The sequence below is a fragment of the Idiotropiscis lumnitzeri genome, chromosome 18 (genome assembly GCF_059441095.1).
Source record: "Idiotropiscis lumnitzeri isolate Australia: NSW breed Sydney's pygmy pipehorse chromosome 18, RoL_Ilum_1.0, whole genome shotgun sequence".
In the NCBI taxonomy this organism is placed as follows: Eukaryota; Metazoa; Chordata; class Actinopteri; order Syngnathiformes; family Syngnathidae; genus Idiotropiscis; species Idiotropiscis lumnitzeri.
This window is the reverse complement of record NC_142408.1, coordinates 3,633,186-3,654,338: the sequence shown is the minus strand read 5'-3', so window position 1 is coordinate 3,654,338 and position 21,153 is coordinate 3,633,186. Positions and strand designations below refer to the sequence as shown.

The window sequence follows — 21,153 nt, the reverse complement described above, 5'->3', positions numbered from 1 at the left end:
CTAGGGCCTCAACTTTATGGTTCTGACTTTGGAGCGCCAACAACATTTGGACTTCGAGGTGATGACTTAGCCACATCATTGATCTCGTAAGACGTGAGGGCTTTTCTGCGTTCATTTCAAAACATATTCCCGAACATAGAATGGTACTTGAAATTGTCTATACATTCTGGCGATATCCATCGACTTACTTTGGCTTTGCCGGTGCTCTGCAGAATATGAACCAGCGCACACGCCATCTCTTCCTTGTTCTTGACGCTGATGCTGGGCTCCAGCACGGAGCAAAGCAGCATGTAGTTGTTCGTGGTGTACTCGGCAAACTCCTTGTACATTTCCATGGGGAGGATGTTCATGCTCTGGTACCGCGCCTTAATGCGGATCATGGGTCCGGATGTCTTGCCCTTGGCGGGGTTGGGCGTGCTGACCGGGTACCACTTCTCCACAAACTGCCGCCCGGTCACCGCCGCCACGGGGATGCTGACCAATCCCACATAGTTGTTCTTATCCTTCTTCTTCTTCTTGTCCGTGTCCTTGTAGAGGTGCACCGTTATCCCATGCACCGCCGGCAGGTTGTTGAACTCAAAGTGCTCCCCCCAGAAGACATTGTCCGTCTTGAGCTTGCAGGTGGTGCGGGCGTACAGCGCGTCATCCAAACACAGCTCGCAGAAGTACTTCTTTTTGGCAGGGAGGTCCTTGGCCTCGATGAGCCACAGTCGCAGCATGTTCTCCACTCGCCGGCTGTTGTCCTGCAGATGAGATGGTGATAGTTGGGAAATGATACTAAATTGTCATCCAGGAAAAAATGCAAACGATTACACCGTCTCCTGTTCTCATCCATGTTTTCGCCTGCTCGGACAAGCGAGGGAGACAAGAACACCATTTGAAGACAAAAAAAAATAAATAGATTTAAGAGCCACCATTTTCTTTTCTTCCATCCGTCAATCCTACGTTTCTTCAACACACACCGATTGGCCCTCTGGTCACATTACGGGTTAGTTAAAAAAAATTTTGCATCCTCCTCACCTTGTTTGGCTGCACCGCTCTCCTCAAGTTCTCCATCCATTTGTCCCTCTCGGCTGACGAGCGGCAGGAAAAACATTTGCTCCCCGAGGAGGTCGTCACCTGCAGAGACAAATGCCGAAATGAGTGGGAAATAACCCAACAGTACTTGTTTGAGTTTCACAAAGCAACGCTGTACATAATCGGTGTCAAATTTTGGCCCGCAGTGTAATTATATTTGGCCCGTGAGGCTTTATCAAATGACGACGATACCATTTTGCTGTACATTGAGTGTTGACTTTTTAGTTTTGGTAACTAACTAACGGCTCCTCTCGGGGCATTGAGAAAATTAGTTACATAAGTTTGCAACAGCTAGCAAACTACCTTCCCGCAATTGGGCTGATTATCTCACTAACGTTGACTAAATGTAAATAACGAGCTAACAACATGAACAATAAGCTAACTAAACTTGGCTTTTTTTCACCGCCTGCCCACCTTGCAAAGCCACCCAATGTTTCCACTCGCAAAGCTCGAGTGTGGTAGCGCGTGATGCGCATGTGACTCGCGGTGCTAATCAGAGGCAACGCTGTACGCAGCACGTAGCAAATGACTGTGGGTTATCGAGAGGTTACATCCCACCGACGGCGACGCAACCGATTAACCTCCCTCGCCACACTTGCATTTACTTTCAATCAGGCATAAAAAAAAAAAAAAAGCACAATAATTTCCGATGACGTTCGCCCTGAGAGCTCGTTACGTCACCGTCGCTTTAATACGAAATCCAAATCAAAAGCGATTTAAGGTGCTTAATGTGTTCTCAGCGTTATAATCTTTACATAATCTTAAGTAAGCTTCAGCCGGTCTCAGTGTGCTCACTCCGGCTTAAGGATAGGGGCATTCCTCCCCCAGCAAATGTTGCATTAGCGGCTACGATGCCAATGTAAGCGTTCGACGCAACAACCTTGAGCTAAATAGCAAAATATAACCTCTCAATTTTCCTTTTGAGCTAACTTGCTAACAGCCACCATGACTAATGATCGCCTGCTATCTAAACAACTCATAGCAAAAAAAAAACTCGTGCTATAGATATAACTTACTACCCGGGTGTCAAACTCATGGCCCGGGGGCCAGATCTGGCCCACAACTTCTTTTTTTATGGCCCGCAAAAGGCAAATCAACTTCCAGTTTCTAGCACATTTTCTTGACTTTTAACATTGAAATATGTTCTGATGTACCCTTAAACCTTGGTCAAATATCCACAAACGCCTCACCTCGAAACAGTAGTCCTGTCCGAGGATGCTGCTGTGCACGGGCTTGATGATGACCTCGTCCTCCATGCTTAAGTCCAGGGCTTCCACAGCGCTGCTGGGACTGAGCAGTGATTCATGGGAGCGAGACTCCTTCAGCCTTGGCATCAGATGAGATCTAAGCAGAAGCACAAGAGGAAAAGGGTTGAGTCAGAAGAAGAGCGGCGGGAGGGCTAGCATATGCGCCGCGCGCGCTAGTTAGCCAGCGCGTGGGAGGGAAGTGTGAGGACGCCTCGAGCAAGTTCTTCCACGACATCGCCACCATCTTCTACGTTGTCATCAGCAACTCATGGATGCTTGCTCTAACTCGCTCTAAAAAGGCACATTGATTAGCATTAATGTCAGACAAATGGAAACGCTTCCTTTGAGCAACATCAACAAAATGAAGCAGACGATGGATTTTCACATAGTGGACAATATCCTTCCGTCGTCAAATGAAAAAAAAAAAAAAAAAGGTTGTGTTCGGGATCATTTTCTCATTTCCCACCCTCTTAGTATGTCGGGCGTATTTTCGTGCCATCACTGATTCATTTGTCACAAGCAGTGTGTGAAAATCACTTTTCGGCCAAAGTTGTCTTTTCATGATTGGATGACATCACTGTTGGGAGGAATCCTCTCACTTGCAGATGTACAAAAAAACGCAATCTTGCTCGAGCTCCCAAAGGCCGCATCCTTCACGTTGGTAATAGTTGTGTAATAACAACTTCAAGTTGCATGCTAACATGTTCAGTCCCTAATTTAGTACGCCAACCGCCTGACCAGACAAAACGCCTTTGATACTTCACAAAAAGGAAACCACCGTACATTGAAATTGACCATATTGGACATACGAGGTTCCTGCCTGACGGCGACGATCCGATACTTACATCCAATAAATGCTCAAATGTCTTTCCATACCATAAAGGATAACGCGAAAAGAATAAAAACGTGACGCCTCATCCAGTCATAACAAAGTGATGCTGCCGTTCCCGAATATCCTCGTTCCACACTTCGGTATTTTACCAGTGATGGAGTAGCATGAGCCTACTTCCTCTCTCGGCGCTTGCTGCTCAATAGAAACTCACTTATGTGTAAGTCAAGCAGCGTAATGGATCCTGAGTGTGTCTGGGCGGCAACCTGCACGCTTCACTTAAGTATCCTTAAAAACGTTCACGTGATTGTCGGGCCATCGGGGCACTCAGACGCGTTAGCGAGCGCTTGACTAATGCATAGCAATAACAAAGCCTTGGAAAGAAGGAGGACAAAATGAGTGTTTCCGAAGCAGGCGGCGCCGGCATTGTTTCATGCGCTAGTCGGCAAATTCTGGTCCACTTGACGCTAATCTTCGCTGCGCTTTGTTTTCCAGTCGTGTTAAAAGCATCCGTTTGGTCGAGAGAGGGTTTCAGAGGCTTTTTTTCCCCCCACAACATTTTGCATCAGTAAACTCTGCGACTTAATTAAATATGGTCACACCACCGACTCCCAAGATTTGAAATAAAAAAAAAAAACTCCCCAAATTTGGTGCGTTAAATTTACAAGTAAACGGGACAAATCCAACAAATCCGTCATATACACCAATTTTGCCATCCCAACTAGATATGGAGCGATTATTCCAGAATTTAGGCCAATTTAAGTCACTTGATGTGTCCACTTGTCAGAAAAACTCAACAAGCAGAACCGCAACAAAGTGGTGAAAGTCAAAAATGGGCCGCTTGTCTTGTGCCTTGAGTGTTGCGTGGGTAGAAATTCGGTGCGCCCCACCCCCCCGCTCTCCTTCTTGTGTTTTCCTCCGCCTTTGTCCAATGCCACAAGGCTGATTGAATATTCAGGTCAAGAAGTGAGAAGCAGCGTTTCCGCTCCTCTTTCCAATCGCTTCGAGCGCTAATGGTGCCCTTACGCAAGCGATTTCTGGTACCTGTAAAGTCTGTTGCAAGTCAAGTCTGTGGACAAAAAAAAAAAAAAACGCCAATTATGTGCATTTCGTGTCCGTGTTGTTGGCTATCGTGACGCTAACGAGGAAGGTTGTGTACTTTGTTCAGAATGTATCCCTTTAATTGCTTTTATTGGATAAAAATGTTATTTTAATCATCAATTTTAAATATGAAGTTGAGTTTAGTTTTAATATTACGAGACTAATCATAGTTTGAAAGAAAACAATAAAAATCTTCTTGGAAGTCAGGCCATAGCATAGCTCTGTCTAATAGGAAAGTAGAGGTTTGCTGCCATCTTGTGGCATCCAAAGGGAATTATAAAGATTTTTATTTGGCACGGGGCATCGCTTTCCGCTAGTTTTAGCAGGGGTAATTTGCGTAGTTTTCATTTGAAAAATGTTGCAAAATTTATAGATCAAATAGATATCTTTTACAATGTTTTTTTCCATTTTTCCGAAAATACTGAGTAAAAGTCATCTCCTACATTAACGTTATGAGCAATCCTTTGAGCATAGTGGTTTTTTTTTTTGTTTGTTTTTTAAGAAAGAATGGGTAAAATAATGAATTGGCAGTCTTTGGTAACTTCATGAGAATGAATTTCCTTTTTTTTTTTTTAAATCTTAAAGTCAGATTGTTTTACATCATGTTGTATTTTTTTCCAAGGGAAATATAACGAGAGTCAAAATCTACCGTGTTTTATTTATTTGCCACCAGGCTGCTTTCACTCACTCTTTGTTGCCATGACGCCCACAACTGGTAGACCGCACAGCGGTGCCCATCATTAACTCAACCTTTGCCTCTTGACCTCAGCTCGCTGCATCAGGATGCGGTATATGTGTGACCTTTGAACTTCTGGTTAACACCCACATGCGGGATTATCTGATGACCTGTTGCCCTTAAACTATCAGGCAGTTGTGATTTTTCAATTTTTTTTCCCGCGTATGCATATAACATATACACACATATATCGTGATGTGAGGTGAGGATTCCTCCATTTGAGTCATCTGTTTCAAAGTGAGTCAAATCATCTGAGACGTACTGTTGCCATCTGATCCTGACAACCCCAGTCAGTCAACAAAACGAATAATTTGAGTCCGCTGCTCTGTTTTCTTTTGAATGTAATTATTTGAGTCAAATGACGCGAGTTTGCAGTTGTTACCATGAGATTCTGCTAACTCGCGTCAGTGAACCAAATCATTTGAATCCACTGCTGTGTTTTCGTTTGAGTCGAATCATTTGAGTCAAGTAACGCGAGTCTGCAGTTTTGCCCTGTGATTCTGACGGCTCGAGTCAGTGAGCTGCGCTTCTGTTTCTAAGTGAGTCAATCTACTCTGCAGTGTTAACGTGTAAACTCGAGTCAATGAACAGAATCCTTCGAGTCCACTTCTGTGTTTCCGTGCGAGTCAAATCACGAGTCTGCAGTGTTTTCCGCGAATGAGCTAACTCTTCTTGTGTACTTAGTCGCAGTCGTCCAGAAATCAATAGAGACCTCGATTGTTGATTCAGTACAAGGATTCGAATCGTCCACGCGTGTGATTCAGGAAGCGAGCAGCTCTCGTATTCAGCATTGCCTGCGGCGTTGAATATTTTCTGCTGTCATGCCCGCACATGCTCTTGTTTTTTGATCCCCCCCCCCCTCTCTGCCATGCGCCCCATTTGCCCTTCCCCACGGACCTCTTTACATGAAATGGCATTTAAAAAAAAAAAAAAGTCAAGTGTGGAGCAGTAACAAAGATTTCCACAACTCCCAGTCGATTCCCACACCCAAGAGGAGCTCCCAACACAAAAGCCACACTTACACCCTGCTGCTGAACAAATGAAACATGGTGCGGCGGAGTCTCTCCAGGGCGGAAGCGCGACTCCCGCGTCGCTCTCGTGGCTTGCATTCCTCAAAATCAGATGTCGCTAGTTTTGTCTTTTTTTTTTCCAAGCGTTTTTTTGCCAACCTGCGTTACGGAGCGCAGTCCTGGGAAACGTCGCTGCCCCTCTGAGCTCAAGCTCCCCAAAGGATGTGTGTTGCTAGCAACGCAACACTCCTCTCAACATTTAAAAAGACAGCGCTCCAAATGGTTGGGAGTTGATGAGTGGGAGGAAAAGCAAAGCGGGAAAATGTCCCGGTTTTTATAGGCGGCGTGTAAGCGGACGACTGTGACTTAACTCACCGTCGCATATGACACGTGGTATGTGTTAATGTCTTGTCTCTTACAACTTAACACAACAAGGTGTGAGAAGTGCGTGTCTGGTGTTCAACTTGACACCGCTGTCCCAGTTTCACACAATTTCACACAGCTATCGCCCCTTTTTGGGAAATTCTTTGCTTTCTATTGCAGTTAGAGTGGACAATTATATTCCTCAAATGATATCCCGTCGATTTACAGAACATTTTAAAGTACGTTTTTCAACTCGTCGGCGTGGAACATTTTATAGCACAGCTTGTTGCGAAATTCCGTTTGTTAACGACAGGAATGACAAACGGATCCCTGTAGATGGCGGCATTGCATCACTTTGGATCTGAGATCAGCACAGCTTCTGAGTGGAAGAAAAGACCAGCGCGTGAATCTCGTCTTGTTACGTTTGTTACGACGGAGAAAAATACCAACATGTCGGAGGTCGGACAAACGTACGCACCTTACATGCCAGCAGAGTATGGCGTATAAATGCAGCACGTGTTTTTTTATTCCTAAGTCTTTCGACTTTCTTTTCTGTTTGGTGCTCATTTCGTCACAGAATATTGTCTCGTAAGATCAGTCAAAATGCTCTAAACCATCTGGCAAAACGTTCTAATTTGACTTTGATCCGATTCCTCTTCAATCGACAGTGTGAAAGGGGTTAGATGAAACTGCTCCCAGTCTGGCTGCGAGCTGTGTGACAGTCGATGTCCCAAGGACATATATGGAGCGCGAGTAAGCCTGGCAGGAAGTAGGGCCCCTCCCTCCTTGGTTCCGCCGTAGCAGGAAACAGACGAGGAAAACATGTCCGGAGAGCCAGCCACGGTGAATTACAGCTTTTCTGGCGTGGCGGCGAAACAGACGTGGCCAGTTAATGGTTAACTGCAGAGGCCCGCCTTGGGAGAAGGGTGGTGTCAGGGGGCTTTCCTCATTCCAGTCCCTGCTTGTGATGATGTCATAGCTCACAAAGGGTTTGTTTGGAGTGCAGCTGGGAAAATGTGAACACGAGGCCAGATACTCTGAAGGCGCGACGTGACAGAATAAGTCAAATTGAAAAAAAATCTATTTTGTAAAAAAAAAAATATATATAAAAAAAATTATAGAAAAAAAATACTAAACTACATTTTACATTTACTTAAGCCTTTAAGTTCATCTTCAATGTAGGTACAAACGGTCATTCAGCTCTTTTGTGTTGCGCCTATTGGAAAAGTGCTGCAGATAATCTTTCAAATAAATAAATAAAAAAAGAAAAATAAAGAAAAAAAGCAAACTGTCAAGTATTTGTTTCGTGGATGGTTAGTGAGCTAATACAAATTTAATGTATTTTGTTTAGTTGCAATTTCATGACCCAATCTGTTGCAAACTTCTGTTTATGACAAATACCCTAAAAACACTAAAGCGAAATCTAAAACTAATCACAAAATTAATTTAAACAAAGCATATCTGGAAAAAATATAAACTAACAAACCCGCTCTAAAACCAAACTGAAACTAAATGTCCTAAAAGTTCAAATGAAATAAAAAAAAAAACAATTCTCTTCTAATACCGGTGCTACTTTATCAAAAATTCTTTTTTGGTGCTTTTTTGCATCAATTAGACCGTCTTGTTGTTTTCATGTTGAAGTGTTTACAAAATAAAATGAAATGAGAAAATAACCCAACCTGACTATTCTGCTCCTATTCCACATATCCTCCAAGCCCCACAAATCGTCAAGAAGTAATCAATAGTGTTGGGTTCAGCCGTTTCCTGCCTTTGCCGCCATTCCAGCTCAATCGTGCCTTTAGACGACATTTAATCCTCACGATGGTTGGGGGTGAACCCTCACGTGTGCAATGTATCAAGATCTTTTATCGCTACAGTGATCGAAAGGCCGGTGTCCAGTTGCTTATCCTGGAAGAGCCTGATCAATGAGATCAATCAACGTTGAAGGAGAGCGTCTCCTCGACTTTGCGGCGAGAACTGTTGCGACATCTCATCTGAGATTTTCAGACTCTCATTCGCAGCTCTCCCAGGATCCAAACTGTTTAATGATGTTGCATCATGAAGTCCTCTTCATTAAATCGGAGACCAATCATGGATATGAAAAGACAGTTAAGATTAGCTCGAAATTGTGAACGTGAGTGTGAATATTTGTTCATGCCAATCGCCAAACGTCATCTTATCCCAAGATTCAAAAGAAAGTTGTTTTCATTGGATGTGTCCTCGCAAGAATCAATTTTCTCAACACTCTAAAATAGTAAATATTTAATAACCCAAAATGGGTCAAACGAACATCCCACAAAATTATATTAACGCAACTTTTTGGGGGTTTCAAGAACGGAAAGAAGAACCATTTGATTCGACTCGATTATGATTCGATTCAATATGGTACGGCTCAGTTGGAGAGGGTTTGACTTTTTTGTCGTGTGATCTGTATATGTTGTCTGAATTGTTTGCGCTCTGCGACCAGTCCGTAGACATCCAGGATAGGCTCTAATTTACCCACGACTCTGATGAGGACAATATGAAATACTAAAAAAATGGATTGATGCATTTCGAGCTGAATTTTACAGAATGGATTGAATGATCCTAGAAGGTGGTTGCATAACTGCCCCGGTCATGCGGAACCGACACTGCCGCCGCATAATCACGGCACCGGGCTCTTCACCTTCTACTCCTTTAATTTTATTTTATTGCGTTGTCACTCGCATCTTATGGACGCCCTCGTCCCCCCCCCCCGACTGAAGACCCGATCACATCTGAGCCCCTCGTGTCCAACTAAGGATGCCATGTAAGCGTTTAGGTTGTGAACATCCATTCGTGTGCATACAAGCGTTTTCTCACGCTACCCCCCCCCCACCCACCCTGAGGCTGGCGGTGAGCTGGGGGGGGGCAGGGGGGGCGTTCTGCATACAAATTCAGACTGACACAATTATTAGCTTCCAGGGGAAACAGTGCCATGATACGACTGGTTAAAAAAAAAAAGTCCAGGGACACAGCATAGACTCGTCCAACAATCAGTGGTTCCCAAACTGAGGTCAGCGGGCTACATCTTGGCGGTCCGCTAAGTCATTTATAATAAATCATGTATTCTTAAAAAAATATATATAAATATATCTATTAATTAAATATTTTTTTCTACGTACAGAGAAAAATAGATCTGCTTCTTTTTAGTATTTTGCCAAGTCTAATTTTGTGTTCCATTTAAAACATCATTTGTTTGAATTCATTCAAGCGATTGCAGTGCGCGCTGATTATTTACCGAGTCGTGGCCGTTTTGTGTTCCGCTTCCCTGTGGTAGCGACGGACTGATCCATTACAGTATAACCTGACCTTACAAGCAATTACACCCCCCTTTTACACAGACGAGTGCACCGTCTTCTTCCCGCAGCCTCATTCCAAGCGGGAATCCAGCCGGGACTGAAGCGCAGCAACGCGCAAGCGGTAATCGGAGATAAGAAAGTCAGCCACTCCGCTTGGCTACAACGAACAGGACTCGACCTTTAGACTGAAGCTTAAGAACTGCGACTGCATGTATATTTATGTAACGAGTTTCACTGACGGGGTGGTTCAAAGGAAGTGTTGTAGTTGGCACAGAAGTCATTTGTGATTTTTGATAGCTTCTGAAGTTCTTTCAGAGGTTGGACATACCAACACCACCAAAGAATCTCTTCTCCCATGCTAAAAAAAATTCTCGCAGTTCTACGGCTGTTTTACAGGTCACACCAGAATTTTGATGGAGGGCCTTGTCAGCAATGTCCTGCTTTTTTTTTTTGGTTCTCCGCGAAAGGCTCAAGCTATTTGCTGTTATGAACAGGCTAGTCAGCAACCGAACAAGATGTGAACATGTTCGGAATTTTTTGCAATGTGATGGTTTGTGTTGGTTCTATACAGTTCCACATATCTTGGCACGGAACATTTATTTGGTTTGCTCGGGTATGGCGAGAATGAGTCTGCGTGTCCCACTTCTTTGTGTTGTGCGTGAAAGGCAGAAAGGATTTTTCAGATGTTGATGTAGAAACAAGCTAATTTTAGTGACGAGCAACCGGAACCGAGATGCACCTTCATTAGACGTCTCTCGTGATTGTGGTCTGTTGGTTTGCTGCAGAACCATGTTACCTAAAAATGAAACATTCACCTGGTTTGATCGGTATAACGGAAATAAATCTCCAGTAGCCACGATGGAAACGTGCCATCGTGTCCTGTGTCGTTGGGTTCTGTGTGAAAGACGTGGGTGATTTTGTGATTCACGAGCGATGCTAGTTGAAGCGACTCGCAATTGTGACAATATTTTAGAAGCTACGGTAGATTGTGGTCGGTTTGTGTGGTTTCACCACCGAATCTGAGGACAGACCTTCATGTGACATACTGAGGAATGACGTAAAGGTGCCATCGTGTCCTGCTTCGTTGGGTTCCGTGTGAAAGAGACTAGAACCACCACAAGATGTAACTGCATTAGAAAATCTCACAAGATTGTTGTGTGTTTTTGTCGGTTATTTAGCGTTCAATATATCTAACGACGGGACGGTCACGTTTGGCTTAGTTAGCGCAGTTATAACAAATGTCCCAGTTTGTTGGGTTCTGGCTGAAAGGCTTTAGACGATTTTACGAAAATTATACATGAAAATTGCACTATGAAAAAGTCTCTCCAGATTTTAGTGTGATTGTCTCGACAGGACCAGGTCTATAAGGACACAACAGTTTTGTAGTTTGTTCGGGTATGACTGGACTAACAGTCATCCAACCATTTACAATCAAGAGCAGAAGCAAAGTTGTCCCGAAATAACAAGCGACAAATATGATGAGTGACTCATCATCAGTGCCCAGACAAAACCATGACTAACCACCAAGAATATCACCCGTAACGCCGTCCCCGCGTACACAACGCGACGTGTTGCGCCCCTCGGCCCGCTAGCACCTCTCTGAGAACGGATAGCAACCCCCGATCGGCTGCGGAGAAATCTCTCTCTTTCGCCTCTACCGCAATTAAAAACAATCCCTCCCTTGAAAGGGAGGCCTCTTGAGAATTTCAGAGAATTATATAATAATGAGACACGCACACACGGACAGGATGCAGTCCCTCCCTTCAAAAACACCCCAAAGCAATCCGACGGCACGTGAAGCGACGGGATGGAACTCACCAGGCATCGTCAGAATTCCACAGAGCGAGCGAGCGACTGTGAGGCTGGACAAGAGGAAGAGGGGAGGCAGGCAGAGAGCGAGCGAGAGAGATAGAGGGGGGAGGAGGAGGAGAAGAAGAACCCCCGTGAGGCAGGGATGGATGCCTTTATGTTTGTCCGTCTCCCCCCCTCTTGTTGCTTGACTTCCTCCTCCCTTGCTTTTCCCTATCCGGCTGGAGCGCAACGACGACTCCCTCCAGTCCCGCGTCTACATGCCCCACTTCCCCGGCTTGGATTTAGGGGTAGGGTGGGGGGTGGGGGGGTGGACGACGGCGGTTATCGTCTCCCTTTTGTCCTCCCGTCCGGCTCAACCGCTCCCTTTCTCTGTCAGTGATTGACTGCGCCTCCCCATCGCGTCTCCTCGTGCGGGGAGGAGCCTGGCAGTGGCGTACAGGCAGGCGGGGGTGTGGGGGGCAGGTGGGGGGTTAGCAGGGAGGGTGTGTTTTATCACATGGATATGTGTGTGGTGCAGGCCAGCTCATAGACATATGTATATAGACACCTTGTCGTGGGCTGAATTACACGTCTGCGCCATATTGGATGTGGCATTGTGAAGAAATGCGCTGACAGTTCATCACAAGGGACGCCTGTCCGGGGCCCACTATAGAGACCATAGACCGTGTGTGTTCAAATTTCGGGCCGGGGGCCATTTTTGGCCCAACCTTATTTTTTCAGCGGCACATGGCGTATGCTAAATATAACCTTTGACAACATTTGATTTGGCCTGCAGTGGTGTTTTAAAAAAGAGTGAGGGCAGTGTGAGAAGTGTGGCTGTCTTATACGTTGGGGGGGGCATGTGTGATATTTACGATTTACAGTTTTTCTACAAATACATTTACAGCTAAAATAGTCTATTTCTATATAATATTATATAAACTGTTAAAGTTATCCTGTCCAATTAATGATATTCTCAAGTAGACGTCCACCAACTTGAGACAAATTCCATTATAAACCACGTGTAATTGATTGATTGAGTTTGTAGTTCTCCAGGTGAGAGGCAAAGTGTTCTCCAAAACTGACGTATATAAACAAAAGATGATTAAATATTTTATTTTAAACACAGAAATGACAGAGCAGCTCATTAGATAATGGATAAATAGATGTTTTACCTAAAGTCTGTTAGCTTAATGCTAACATAGAACTTTTTACTGTTCTCTTGCAGTGAGAGCAAAATGTCAAAATTCATAACAGGTCTTTGATCCATGATGTTGTCCACGAAAGTAGATTTCAATGCCTTTCTACGACTCTTCATAAATTGAAGTGCCACATGCAACATGGCTAACCCACCGAGTTAGGTGTCTATGTGTTATACGTCTATAGGCTAGTAAAGACCCTGCCCCCACCCCATCCTCCCCTCCCCTCTCATGTGGGCTGGTGCTCTTTGTCCTGTCAGCTGTGGTGCGAGTTGCACGGCTGTCCCTCGGTCAGCTGTTGTTGTTTATATTCAGTAGGACGCAATTATACGGGCAAATTATTAAGCAGTAAAAACAAAAAAGGGGGGGTAGGGGGGGGGTTAGTGGGGCTACTTGTAGAACCGCCACTAATAGTTGAAGGGCATCTGTGTTGACAACTCCAGCCCCACTCTTCATTCCCTGCACGTCTGTGCTGAATGATGTCATCAAACATGACATCATTCACCGCCATTCTTTTTTGGACAAACAGTACTAACGCGCACAGCAACACAATGCGGCTGACAAAAGGAGTGTGGAGGATTTTTTTTTAAACAACAAAAAAAGGATCGTAACTGAATACAGGCAAGGCCTAATTTAATGTACCGTCGATGTAGTACCAAATTGTGCCACACAAATGCCAGGCAGTGTTGAGCTCCATGGATGACATGAAGTGTAATTTGCAGCATGAAGAAGAGACATCTTCAATCTTTTCATAGTCGTTGGGCCCACAGAGTGTTTTGAAGGTTAATTTTTAAGTACCAAATTCAAAGGAAACCACATTATCCCATTTGGACAAAAAAGTTTCCTTCAATGCTACTTTTTGTGTTTAAAAAAAAAAATAAAAAATAAAATTATAGGTCATGCGTAGGCAGCCAGATGCGGCTTTCAGCAAGGATAAAATACAACAACAAAAAAAAAAACCTGAAGAAACTTCCACTTCTGCAGCTTCTCCTCGACTCTGCGAACATACTGTCACTTGTTGTAGCAATTGAGCTAAATTGTATATAAGCATCCTGGTTTAATTGCATAAAATCAACATGCAACAGGCGTTCATACTCTGAATCGCAAATGAAAGATGTGCCGTGAATTAATTTTATGGCTTATTTTCTTTTCCCAATCAAAATGAAAATCTTTACAACCAAACCCGATAAACGCAGGCTTTGGATAAAGCTCTGGGATCGTCCGCATAATCAGTTTAATTCCTCTAAAGGAGAGCCAGGCGAAGGTTTGTGCTCAGGGGCCACATTGGATTTTTATAACAGACAGATGGACCAGGTCATTCAAAGAAGTGTTTGTAAAATATGGAAACTAGTTTCTTTCGATAATAAAACAATTCTCATTTTGATTTTTATGACTAATTGGTGCAATTTTTTAAAACTAAGCAATAAAGCTGTGCTTTTTTGTTTATAAAAAAAATTGTGAAAAATCCTCTCCTGGTATGCAACCAAAGAAATTTCATAAGAATATAAATTTTACGCATATAGAAAAAAAAAATAGGATCTCAATTTACTCACAAATTAACTCGCTTTTGGTCACCAAATTGACGACAAAGCTTCTGTTGTATTATTATTACATTACAATAATTGCATCTTCTGCCATCTTGTGGTGAGCATCGATTTCTTTTGCATGTCACCATACGTCGCTGACATAAACAAATGAACAAAGATTTCAACATTATTTGTTGCCGATGATTATCCATTTCCAACCACTTACGTGAAATTGGGTCATATCCCTCAACCGTGCCAGCCAACTTGTGACATGCTTCGCTTTCTACTTTTTTAATCTGCTTCTCGGAAACGATGAATCTGGATTTAAAAGGAGGTTTAAAAAGACATTGGGCCCCAGAAGGGAAGGATGAGAGATAAGAGCGCCGTTTGAAGGCTTCATAAATGCTCGATCACGACAACGGCCCTGTCGCTCTTTTGAAGGCTGTGATGCCGATACTGCGTCTCAGTTGCATTTTAATGATGATGATGAAAGGCTGTGTTCCGATTTTGGCATGACTCAGTACCTACTATAGTACCTAATATAGTGAGTTCACCAAATGTATTTTGATCTTACAATTTTTTGTAGACCAATGCAGATTGATATTTGACAATAAATCTAATGATTAAGTAATTAAAAAAAAAAAATAATTAACTCATTCACTACCAGCTGAGTGCCCAGCGTAATTGTTGCATGTTCTGTGGGTATGTGATTGTGGCGTCTTTGTGACAGTAGCAGTGACATCTATGCTAATGTCTGGTAGCCTGTCTATGGCGTTTTGCTTTATACATTAGCATCAAGCTAATATATAAGTTCAGATGTGTTTAAAGCAAGTGGGTTTGGTAACACGATTAATTTTCTTTTGATATGGTATATATTTGAAATTATCATCTTATTGATACGGTAAAGAAGAGTTCACGGTTTGACATTGCCACAAGCGGTCAAAACGTGTCGTGGCCGAGTAGCGGTTGTGGTCGGGGCGGTACGCTGCTTTGCCGAGGCCCTCGGTATTCCTATCACGCTCGAGGCTCATCCATTACACCTCATTACCCCAACAAGAGAATGAACGAGTGAAGTGGAGGAAGAAGCTCACAGAAGCCCCTGGCGGACTCGGACCTGCGCACGGCGCCGACGTTCGTTTTACACTTAACACGTGTAGTAGCTAGCTTTTTTAAAAAACTGCAAAACTGTTCCCGCCAAAACTCGAAAAATGGTCAGCTGGACGTCGCCGATAGCTCGAGATATCTAAATTTTTTTCATTTGTTCCGTTTATTTAGTTAACTATCCTTTCCATTGTAAAACAAATTCTTCAACACGAGTCTTGTAGTCCATCGGGGATTGGTTTTCTTGCTGATTTACAATTCTTTTCACATGAATGAAAATGTCTGGCAATTAGCACGGCAGCGTTAACAGACGAGCAGATGGTGCACAGCAGATGACTGGAAATGTAAGAGAAAGCTTTTCAGACGTTTTCAAGTCTGGACACACTTGACAGCGCAGCGTCTTAATAGACTTGCGCCGTCAGCCGCTTTTTTCGGTAATGTAGGAGCGGAGAACGGCGACATGGAAGAGAACGCCGTCCGTGGGTAACAGCTTAGAACGTTGTTTACGGAAAGCGAGGGGGAAAAAAAAAATCTTCAACAAATAAATAGAAGAGAGAGAGAGCGAGAGAGAGCGAGAGAGAGAGAGAGAAATGTGTGTGTCCTTGGCAATGTGAAGAGCTTGAAAACACTTTTGAGATGACTCAAAAATGCCTCACAGCGAGAAAGGATGGATGAAGGGTTTGAATCGGCCTCAGTTTGAATTGGCTTTGTCCTTGTTCAAAAAACAAAACAAAACATGAAATTATTAACGTAGTGAACTAAAAGCATCTGCAGTGTCGAGTAAAACAAAACGCGCCGTCTTTATTTTCCGTGGATGTGGTTGCTTGAAGAATTGAAATTGTCTCGTATGTTGACAAAAAAACGGATGATGTTCGTTGAATATTATTGAAGTTGATGCTTTCATAGACGTGCGTTAAGTACTGCATTTGCGGACTGTAAGCCATGCGGCTTTTCTGCGGATTTTTCTTTCACCACTAGGGGCGCTCTATAGTTCAGAAAATACGTAAAATAAATCTTGTTTTTTTTTTTTTTTTTTTTTTTTTCCCCGTCTTGGGTCTGTTGTTTTAATTAGCAAAGTTGTTGCCGTGTTAAAAGGCATTGTTTTAACAATCTGTTTATGTACCTTGAGATTTTCAGACGCTAGCCTCCAATGTTTCCGAAAAGTTTCATTTAACTTGGATGTTTACTGACTAAGACTACTTAAGACTGAATTTTCCCAATACATGTGTTTATTTAACTAAAGACTAACTAAAATCACCTAAATGTACTTTAGCTTTGCGGAAACTAAATTATCTTCGATGTTTCAAATGCATACGATCATATTATGTACCGACTAATTGTCGCAGATGTTTTTTTTTTTCTGAAAACATGCGTTTAATTAAATTTATAAATATCTGATGAAAATAGTTATTCAAAAACAAACAAAAAAAAAGTTAGGTTACGTCAGCTTCAAGTCAACAATGAATAAAAAGCCACCGTCCTTAAATAGCCTTCCAAAGTGCTTTATGTGAACGTGGCGAGTTCTTTAGGACCGGGAAACGTTCTTGAACCTTCATATTGCGGTCACAGCACATGGAGTGTGTTTACGCAATTTAATACCTCCAAATGTCATTACTTTATTGGATATACGGATGGATGTGGCACCCCCTCAACAAAACGAAACAAAATGAAAAACAACACTCCGTAGCATGCGTCATTGGTGCGAGTGTGCAATCAAAGTAGAAATCCGTTCCAATCAGGTGCCGCATCGCCACCAACAAATATTCGAGTAGCCCGCCGTCCGCATGATAATAATGAGTAGCCTCAAGAGATGAGCCACTTGACGTCGTAAACAACATGGTAGCACTGAAGCAGTTTGTCGGAGAAAACTTTGGATGTTATACAACTCGTTGCCCAGTAGACAGACCACAAACATGACCAATTTTTGAGCCATTGACAAAATTTCACGACGAGTTTTGAAATGATTCCATGCAGCAAAAGTTGTATTCAACAGAGACGGGTACCGCTTAGCCTAAACGGGTTCATTTCCTGAATAAAAGTTATGTTGTGTATATATATACCTTAGAAAAAAAATTTTTTGAGGAAAAAAAATCAACTTTTTAAACTAAAAAAATATTTGTTTATTTCTTCAGGAAGAAAAGATACATTCTGAAAAAAAGAAATAAAATGTATATTGTGAGAAGTAATGCTTTTGAGAAAAGGTAAAGAAACATTTTTATTTTTTATTTAAAAAAAAAAAAGGTTTATATTTTGAGATAAGTTTTATATTTTTGAAAAGTCCATGCTACATAATATTTATTAATTAAAAGATATTCTCAGTCTTATATTTTCAAGAAAAAACAAATTCTTTTTCAGAAAAAAAAATCACATTTCACAAATCCCAAATCATATACAATTATTTAAAAAAAGAAAAGTTTCCGGGAAGTCGTATTATTTTCTCGGGAAAAAAAAAAAGTAGTCTATTAACTCATTCACTTTGTAAAAAAAAAAAGAAAAAAAAAAAAAGGATCTTTGACGTCTTTAGCCGTCAATGGCAGTAAATGAGTTAAAATAAAACGGCTGTGCGTGATGTCAAATGTTTATGTAAAAAATTTCTTTTTTTAAAATTTTCAAGACATAAAAATGAGTTTAACACTCTTACAACATGCTACAATGTTCCTCAAAACATTGCATTCCTTTAGTGTGCGTGTGTGCGTGCAGGGGTGGGTGGGCGTGTGTGTGTGTGCGTGTGTGTGTTTTGTGTTGTGCTAAATATAGAAGTGACCAGCGAGTGTCCGGCCTCTGATTATCATGGATGAATATTTCATTTTGGGAGTCCAGCTGCTTCTGTTCCTCATCTGCAACTCACTCCCTCGAGTCCGTCTCGGGGGTCGGGGAAAAAAAAAAACCCCTCAACACCTAAAGCCAATACGATACACACGGGGGTGTGCGTGTGTGTGATTGTTTGTATGACTAAGCATTCCATATGCAATCAAATTGCTCCCTATACCGTATCTACATATAACAGCGGGCATTTTTTTCCCCGGGAATGAAATTTGCTCGCTCTCTCCTCCCACGTTTCATCATCTACCAGTTTCAGGGGTGGGGGTGGGGGGTGCAGACTTCTCTCGCAGTGCGCCACACTCCCATTTTGTAACCGTCCCATTTCCCAGCATGGGAGAAAGCCTCCCGGGGGAGTTTCATCATGTCCTTTCCTATAGGAGAAGGCAGTGCCGTGCGTTATTTCTAAACGCGGTATCTTTTCCAAAATATATTCTTATATATTCTCATATAATTGTTATATATTCTTATATATATTCTGATATTATTAAAGCGTCACTTTTTCTTAGTTAACAAATTTTTCTAGAAAAGTCACATTTCTGAATTAAAAAAAAAAATATATATATAAACTTTTTGGGGGAGGAAATTTGTAGAGCAACCTCAACTCATTTCAGCATAGTCCCCTTGACACCAAGATGGCGGCTAAGCACTACTTTTGCCGAGCTCAAGCTCCTCCACTCATGTCAACATAGTTCCTTCTCACCAAGAAAAACACAACAAGGCCGCAAAGCGCGACTTTTGCTGAGATAAAGCCCCTCGACTCACTTCAACATGTCACAAGATGGCCACAAAGCACTACCTTTGTCCGAATGAAGCTACTCCACACAGTTGCCTGTTTTTAATATCATGATTATTTTTTTTTCAAATCTTCCCAAAAGAATAAACAGCAGTTTCTGCAATCGTCATCATGCAGCTCCCAAAAATTTTTTTTCGTCATAACACAAAAACCATGAACACACGCCGCCCCAAAATCAACACTGCAGCTCTCGCTTGGCTTTGTCACGCCCTCACCTGTCATTGTCCACGTTCCTGAAGCCCGGCAAAATGTGCCTGAAGCTGGAGTTGCGGTCCAGCTTAGGTTGACTCTTGGTGCGCTTGATGGAGCCCTTCAGCCGCCGACTCAGGAATCCCTGGGGGCCAAAATTATAACAAGAAAAGTCAACTCAAACTCAAAAGTTTACAACGTCATCAATTTCACGTAATTTGATACAATTCCCGTTAGAAAATAATAATGCGTCACAAATGAGACCAAAACCAGATTTTTTTTCAAAGCTTTTTGACTCATTTATGACCATTGACGGCTAAAGATGTCAAAGATCCATTTTTAAAAAAAATTTTTTTACATGGCTGGTAGTGAATGAGTTAAAGGCGTTCTGTTTAATCACCGCCTCAGAGATGGCGCATCCCCTTTGACCAGCCCCGTTTTTCATGTTCCGGCAGGTAAAGTCAGGACAAGGTTAAAGACATTACCTGAACTTAAAGCGGCGCAACGCTAGTCACCATCTCCATGATTCAACGATTACATGTTGTGGTTCCCTGCTAATGACATCACGGTCTAGCTGTGACTGGTTACTATTCAAACAGAGTAATCAGGCGCTAATTCGCCGGATGCACGCCTTCCGTTCACTCGCTTCTGATTTTTAATTTTTTTTCTCCCACCCCTCTTCTTTGTCTGCCTGCGTTTACTTTCACCCTGGCGAACATCTGCAATCGCGCTCCCCAAGCGCCCCGCCGTCGCCATGGCAACTGTCGGCTGGCATTTGGAGCGAGAAGAATATTAAGAAAAAGAAAAAAAAACCGGTCAGGATGCTGCCAGTGTTTGCCGAGACACGAGGCTCCTTTTATTTGGCGAGAGAAGCGGCGGGGGGTTGAATAAGGAGGATGATTGCCGAGTGCTAATTAATTGTAGCATGTTTACGTAACTGTGCGGCAACTGATGACTATTTTTGTCCTGGAAAAGCTCGAAGCACCTTGCTCTAAATAATGACATTTCTTTCCTCCTGCTTTTTATGCGTCACAAAATGCAAAGAAAAGGTTAAAAAACACGACGCAGACAAAAACAGCAACGATTGGTGAGGTAGTGGCGATTAGCGGTCATTGCTAAACTGAATGTTCAAACTCGACAGGATTTAAAATATATGTATATATATATTTCTGTTTTATGTTACCAACATTACCAATAACCCCTGACAATGAATGATAGCCAAAATTAGCAAGCTAACTGAAATTAGCTAGGTTTAGCTAAACGCTAAATAGCGACAGGTTATTTATTCATGAGCCAGTTAATTATGTCACGAGCATTATCGTTAACCAATAAATGATAGCCAAGATTAGCAAGGTATCTGGAGCTCATTAGGGATGCTAAGCTAAATGCTAAAAAGCAACAGCCGCTATTTTCTGCTTTTCTGTTTGTTTTATGATTTTAAAATCAGCGACTCACGGCAAGATTTGTATTGATGTTTAATTATACCCCAGATCAGGGTTCCTCAATCCTGTTCCACGAGGGTCGGTGTCCTACCTGTTTTCCATCTCTCCCTTCTGCAACTCACAAAATTTCGAGGTGTCTGCTTTTTATTGGTCAGCTTTTCGAATGCAAGATCTGTATTGCGAACTCATTTTGAATTATTATCAAGAAGGGTGAGCTGCCAGCGATTAGCAGTCTTTAGCGATGGTAAGCTAAACGCTACAAAGCGACAAAGCTTATTTTTTTTTTCATTTACGTTTTAGCATGTGAGTTTTGTTATATGCTCTGCTTGTATGTGTTGCTGCTCCATGCGTGCTCAAGTCGCAGTTGTTTTAACGTTTATAGTTAGCGCACTCGTGGAAAATGCAAAAATAAATTTGCCTTCTCATTTTGTGCTTAGCGCCAACTGCCACAACCTCATCAATCTTGCTGAGGTTGTCACTTGACTGCTTGGTCTTTTTTTTGGGTCGCACCGCTCGCCCTCCTGCCGACATGTTTACGGTTTCCGTTGTTCCGCGGCGTCCTTGCATTCTCATGTTTTGTTTTGTTTTTTTACACGGTAGTCAAAA

General features: G+C 42.5%; 1 protein-coding gene and 1 long non-coding RNA gene across 13 annotated transcripts in view; one reads left to right on the top strand and one right to left on the bottom strand.

Annotated features, from left to right (window-relative positions):
* LOC148319049 (uncharacterized) overlaps positions 1-21,153 on the top strand; it is a 152,615-nt gene that overhangs the window by 2,736 nt on the left and 128,726 nt on the right. The gene's annotated exons all lie outside the window — the stretch shown is intronic.
* The window catches only part of LOC148319051 (disabled homolog 2-interacting protein-like), a 64,021-nt gene that overhangs the window by 11,318 nt on the left and 31,550 nt on the right, over positions 1-21,153 (bottom strand). For 10 of the 11 annotated variants that reach the window (XM_088281290.1, XM_088281293.1, XM_088281291.1 and 7 more), the window contains 4 exons: positions 19,132-19,250; positions 2,268-2,421; positions 1,021-1,119; positions 189-743 (listed from right to left, as the gene is read on the bottom strand). In XM_088281290.1, coding sequence (XP_088137416.1) covers positions 189-743; positions 1,021-1,119; positions 2,268-2,421; positions 19,132-19,250 — 927 coding nt within the window. Of the gene's footprint in view, positions 1-188; positions 744-1,020; positions 1,120-2,267; positions 2,422-11,501; positions 11,876-19,131; positions 19,251-21,153 lie in introns of those variants that run through there. The other variant, XM_088281301.1, reaches the window with a different exon arrangement.